The sequence below is a fragment of the Austrofundulus limnaeus genome, unplaced genomic scaffold (assembly GCF_001266775.1).
Source record: "Austrofundulus limnaeus strain Quisiro unplaced genomic scaffold, Austrofundulus_limnaeus-1.0 Scaffold1669, whole genome shotgun sequence".
Lineage (NCBI taxonomy): Eukaryota > Metazoa > Chordata > Actinopteri > Cyprinodontiformes > Rivulidae > Austrofundulus > Austrofundulus limnaeus.
In genome coordinates, this window is record NW_013954071.1 from 40,384 (window position 1) to 46,414 (window position 6,031).

Consider the following 6,031-nt stretch of genomic DNA (forward strand, 5'->3'; position numbering starts at 1 on the left):
GTCATTAGCACCTCTAGTAATATATTTACTGAGAAAAAAGTTGACGTGTTCAATACTTATTTTACCCGCTGTAAATGCGTAACTAAATTTTGCCAACTAAAAACTTGGGTGATTATTTTAGGACAATGACAATAGTTGTCTCCAACCCTGTTACTTGTTTTTCATGGAGCTACTGACAGAAGCTAGTGTGTCAGATAGTCACAGTTAGCATCTTGTGAGTTTGATTCATGCGGTTTTTCCTTTGAGAAGTATCCCAACTATTTTATCACCTGTTTCCACTACAAAACAGTTGATTTTATTTTTTTCTCGCAGTCAGATTCAAAGAAATTTGGACTTTGTCGCTAAACTTGTCTTTTGTTATGATGTTGTACAAAAACCAATAGCAAAGGCTGTGTTCTGTTCTAAAACACTTAAATATAAACTTCAACATTTAACCACTTTTAGATGCATTTAGATTTAAAATGTAACATTTACACACATTTAACATGGAGTCAAAATTAGCTGAAGGTAAGAACTGAGCTAAATAAAACGTTAGTGGGACTGTTTTCTCTCTCAAAGTGAACTGAGTAATGAGAATGTGTTGGTCATATTTTTAATGTTCTTTTAGCTTCACAGACCTTTGAAGCTGAAAACTAGTGAACCTCTCGTGAACCTTTGTTTCACGCAGGTCTGCTGGCCCTGCTGGCCCACCTGGTGATGCAGCAGCCCGCTGCGGACGCAGCGCCCGTGGGGACGGGGGACTCCTGGATGACCATCCAGCAGCTGCTGTGGCCGTACGCGGGGCTTCGACACAACGGGCAGCCCCCYGTCTAACGCGGGGTCCCGTGGGGAGGGCGGTTCTACGACCGGGCGGCTCTCTGCGGCGGGTACCGATGGAGAAACAAGAGGCTGCTGGGATCATCTAACGGTGCCTGAATATTCCTGAAAGACTTGCACAGACAGGGCCTCGGGGGGTGGTTAACTCCACGGAGGGTTTTATGTATCAGATCAGGTTTGTTAAATTAATCTGTGTTTCTACACGTCTGTCTACGAGGAAACACAGGCGGCGCCCAATCGGACTCACCGCAGGTCTAATCATGCTGCGCACAACACTGACCAATCACGGCACAGGGATTCAAACTATAMCCAGTCTCTGAATCATGTGGCTTTTAAAAACATTTCACCTACAGTTTTTTTTTCCAACAAATAACTTGAGTTTGAACACTGGTAATAAACTTAGATTTTATGTGTTTGTTATTTAAGAGATTTAGTTTTTTGTGTCTTTATTCTTAAAGTATCAAGAGTTTGGAGACGTCTGAATTATTGACTGATTTCTACTTGTTTTAACACCAAAGCTTTTTTTATTCTTTGTTTTTTTTCTGTGGTTTTCACAGTTTAAATACAAACTTTTTGTATGTTTCCAAAGAAGCTGCGTGGAACTTTGCACAAATAAAGTAGCTTATTCTACAACAGAAGGTGTGTTTGTGTGCCGCCTCCTAACCAGGTCCTGAGAAGTTCAGGGGTCTGGTAGACCAGAGAAGGTCCTGCAGCGTGTTGACCAACAGATAATGGGATTGTGTGGTTTTAGTGGTCCCTTCAGGACTCATGTTGTCCTGCAGCATGTGGAAGAAGGTGGAGTGAAACCTGCTGCCAGGATCGTGGTCTGAGGAGAAGCTTTGGCTCTTCTCAGTCAGGTCCAGTTTCTGGCTCCACTGGGAGCCCACCAGGTACAAAGTCCAGGAGTCTTCAGGTACCGGGTCATGGCCATGGTGCTCACATGCCTGGAAAAATAACGGTGTTGATTTTCTGCAATTTATTTCTTTTTTATACTTTTTATTTTACTTTAAAGAGAAACTGCTTTCTGTGAAAATGCTGAGTGTTGAACGACTACATTTTAGCTGAATTGCAAAAGCTCAAATAGTAAAAGGCTCACTTAAAGCTAAAGTTGTTAAATGCTTGGCATCCCATAAGTAGTAAAATAAAAATAAGTAGTAAACACTAACAATAAAGGCAGCAAAATACAAGCTAAAACTAGCAAAACCAACCAAAAGTCGTAAAACTCAAGCTAGAAGTAGCAAAGAATAGCTAAATGCTGGAAAAGCAGAATTAAAGCCAGAAATGGAAAAAGGGTGAAAAGTAGTAAGATATGAGCTAAAAGTGGTGAAATGCTTGCTAATGCTAGAAGCAGCAAACAAAACCAAAATACAACAAAATGCTAGCTTAAAGGTAAAGTATTCAAATGCTTGTTAATTCAAATACAAGCTAAAACTAAAACCATACAGCTAAAAGTATCAAAATCATAGCTTGTGGCTAAATTTAGAAAAAGGTTAGTTAAAGCCAAAAGTAGTAAGATATCAGTAATTAGTTAAAAAAGCAAAAGGCTCATTAAAAGTAGCCGAACTACACAAAACCTAAAAGATGCGAAACTGAATGCAGAAGAAGCAAAAGCCTAAAAAAATTAGCAAAATGGCTAAAAACGGTAAAATGCTAGCTAAAAAATATCAAAAAAGCGAGCTAATATAACTACTTAAATGCCAAAAGCAGAAAAACTGAATATAGAAATAGCAAAACATAAGCTAAAGTAACAAAAGGCTAATTTAAGCTTTTAATCAGTGTTCTTTTAGCTAGACTTTTACATCTTTAGGCTTAAAGTGGCGTAAGAGTTCAAAACGTGCTGAAGCAGATATAATTGATCCAGGGTTTAAAGAGAGCTGTGTTTTATGTGGAAAATAAGAAGTTAAATATTTAGAAAAAGGAAGCAGTGAGACGCTGTGGACAAAGTGTGGAGAAGAAAATGTTATTTCAGCTGCTGCTAACTGAAGATCTACCTGCAGGACCAGACGCTCAGGGCCACATTCAGAGTTCCACCTGCTCCATGAGAAGGCGCAGGAAGAGGCGGAGAGCGCCATCTGCTGGTAGGCCGCTCGCTCCACACCTGGGTTCTGAACAGGAAACAGTTTGTTTTTAAAGCTGTGGGTGAAACATCTAATGATTTTCAAGTTATGTGAACGTGAGCAYAGAGTTTCAGCTTTAAGTATGAAAACATGTTTATAAGATGAGTTTMCAGTTTGTTCCTTATCCCTCTTTAAAAATGTTCACATCTGAATATCTAATATTTAATTATAAATGCTCAGCTTACCTGAGTGCCTTCATTCCAAATATATATAACAATAAAATTTGTTATTAAAAACCAACAGTTTCTAATGAAAAGAATGCTTAAACACAATACTTTATGATGTGAATGAACAGTTTTGTATAAAGTACATCAAAGTGATACTTGAGTAAAAGTACAAGTATCTTATCTTATAAAAATACTTTGGTAAAAGTTAGTCTTCTCTAAAAATATTACTTGAGTAAAAGTCTTAAAGTATCAGAATTTTTTTGTACGTAAGTATCAAAAGTAAATTTCTGACACAAAATCTACTTAAGTATTAAAAGTAAAAGTACTGAGTAAAAGTGAGCAGTTAGATTTTCCAAAATGACATTTATTGGGAGGTGACTTCTCCAAAAACTATTTTTAATGATGGGTTGTGTACAAGTTAACAATGTGTCAGAATGGTTTATATTTATACTTCTCATCCAAMCACAATTAAATTCACTCTATAGGAGACACTATTTATCAGGATAGTATTTTTTTAAGTAATAACTCATAATAAAATAGGAGTAACGACTTTCTACTTCTTACCTCTTCAAAAAAAATGTAGTGAGTAGAAAGTACTGATAATTGTGTAAAAATGTAATGAGTAAAAGTAAAAAGTATGCTGAAAAATAATTACTCAAAGTACAGATAACCAAAATTTCTACAAAGTATTTGTACTTAGTTACTTTACAACTCTGAATGAATACACAAATATCTGAAATACAAACAAAAAAAAGTAGATCTATCTTATGAATTTATTTTAAATCTACTAATTGAGAGCCGTCCTGTGAGGTACATCTGCAGTTCTGTCTGTTCTGTTACGAGGTGAAAGCTGCAGACCTTGTCGAGGCTGCGGACGTAACGGTCCGTGTTTTCGTCCACGAAGATGTTGATGCCGGCGTTGATCATGACTTTCTGCAGGTCAGGTCTGCTCATCCACCTCCCCAGCAGGTGAGGGCGAGGTCCCCCCTCCAGCTGCAGCAAACACTGGCTGTCCTGTTGGGTAAATCCACACCTTATTCCCGTTATTGCTCTTTGGAAAATGAACAAAATAAACTGAGCGGTTAAAGTTATGATGTCGTGCAGTGTGTGTTAGAGCAGTGGTTCCCAAAGCTGGGCTGGGGAGCCCACTGGGGGTCGTGAAGCGTCGTGTAAGAGGCCCCGGGTGATGAGTGTGTTGGTGAGCAGGGCGGAGCTCCTCGCCTGGACGGTGATGCTGAGGTYGAAGAGCGGCCCGCTGACAGAGAAACGAGCCGAGCTCTGGCCCAGCGGCCGCAGCTCCCAGCTCCGGAACGGCAGGTTGATGTAAGTTTTCTGCATCAGCGCGAACGGCAGCAAAGTTTCCATCTTGAAGGAGATTTTGGCTTCAGCCTCCTGGAACGAAACATCGGTGATGCCGTCTGTTCTCCACTGTTTATCTGAGGACAAAACAAAGCATGGCTTAAACACGACTCYGGTTTAGTTTTAATGCTTGTGTTCGTACCTGCAGCGTCCCATCGAGCCACGCCTGGAGGTTCAAAGAAAACCACAGAGTCGGGCAGAGTCACGGACACCCCAACAGGAGAGGGGTCCTCTGAGCTGGACTTAGAGGAGTAGGGGAACACTTCCAGACCTGTGCTTAAAACCTTCACAAAGCAAGAAGCCCAGGATGATTACAGTCCAGCGTGACGAAACATAAAACAAATCTATAAATATTAACCTCACCTGCTGCATTTTCCAACTTCCTTCCTTTTTAGCCTGAGCAGGAAGGTGATACAAACCATAGAAGAAGACTCCACCCAGAGGTGAGTACTCCATCAGATCCACCACCTGGACGTCACAGGGTGTGGGTGTCTGCTGGAGAACAGCCGACACTTCGGCTGAGGAGGGAAAAACATCTTAAAATAAAACATGTTAGCTCGGTTTCTATTTAAGTTTTTTTTTATTTTTAATAAATATCAGCTCACCATCCAGTGCTTCCATCTGTGTGAAGATCTCAGTCCTCCTGCCCTCTGCAGCCAGAGCGCTGTTTCTACTGGACACCTGACCGCACGCACTCTGTGACAGTCAGAAATAAAACGTTTAAAATTAAAGGTTATCTGAAAGCTAAAAGTAGCAAAGGGACTGGCTAGAAGCTAAAAGTAGCTAAAAGACTGTCTAGAAGCTAAAAGTAGCCAAAGGACTGGCTAGAAGCTAAAAGTAGCCAAAGGACTGGCTAGAAGCTAAAAGTAGCCAAAAGACTGACTAGAAGCTAAAAGTAGCAAAGGGACTGGCTAGAAGCTTAAAGTAGCCAAAGGACTGGCTAGAAGCTAAAAGTAGCTGAAGGCCTGGTTCCATCCCTCTTCACCTTAGAACATAAAACAGGAAGTTGTCACCTTCTGTCCTTCAGATCCTTGGATGAACTCCTCCTCCTCACTCTGACTCTGGCTTTCATGGTCTTTCAGCACAGACGAGTCTTTCAGCACAGACGAGTCTTTCAGCACAGACGAGTCTTTCAGCACAGACGAGTCTTTCAGCACAGACGAGCCCTTCAGCACAGATGAGTCCTTCAGCACAGACGAGTCCTTCAGCACAGACGAGTCCTTCAGCACAGACGAGTCTTTCAGCACAGACGAGTCTTTCAGCACAGACGAGTCTTTCAGCACAGACGAGTCCTTCAGCACAGACGAGTCTTTCAGCACAGACGAGTCTTTCAGCACAGGCGAGCCCTTCAGCACAGACGAGTCTTTCAGCACAGACGAGTCTTTCAGCACAGACGAGTCCTTCAGCACAGACGAGTCTTTCAGCACAGACGAGTCTTTTAGCACAGAGTCTTTTAGCACAGACGAGTCCTTCAGCACAGACGAGTCCTTCAGCACAGACGAGTCTTTCAGCACAGACGAGTCTTTCAGCACAGACGAGTCCTTCAGCACAGACGAGTCCTTCAGCACAGAT

General features: G+C 41.4%; 2 protein-coding genes across 2 annotated transcripts in view; one reads left to right on the top strand and one right to left on the bottom strand.

The window, feature by feature from the left end:
* The window catches only part of lrmp (lymphoid-restricted membrane protein), a gene marked incomplete at its 5' end in the record, with an annotated part of 38,526 nt that extends 37,075 nt beyond the window's left edge, over positions 1–1,451 (top strand). The window contains 1 exon segment of the mRNA XM_014033227.1: positions 668–1,451. Coding sequence (XP_013888681.1) covers positions 668–813 — 146 coding nt within the window.
* The window catches only part of LOC106536056 (protein CASC1), a 6,286-nt gene continuing 1,424 nt past the window's right edge, over positions 1,170–6,031 (bottom strand). The window contains exons 5-12 of the mRNA XM_014033226.1: positions 5,473–6,028; positions 5,065–5,155; positions 4,823–4,977; positions 4,602–4,743; positions 4,310–4,536; positions 3,959–4,114; positions 2,808–2,921; positions 1,170–1,760 (exon numbers count right to left, since the gene is read on the bottom strand). Coding sequence (XP_013888680.1) covers positions 1,476–1,760; positions 2,808–2,921; positions 3,959–4,114; positions 4,310–4,536; positions 4,602–4,743; positions 4,823–4,977; positions 5,065–5,155; positions 5,473–6,028 — 1,726 coding nt within the window. The 3' untranslated portion in view covers positions 1,170–1,475. The remainder of the gene's footprint in view (positions 1,761–2,807; positions 2,922–3,958; positions 4,115–4,309; positions 4,537–4,601; positions 4,744–4,822; positions 4,978–5,064; positions 5,156–5,472; positions 6,029–6,031) is intronic.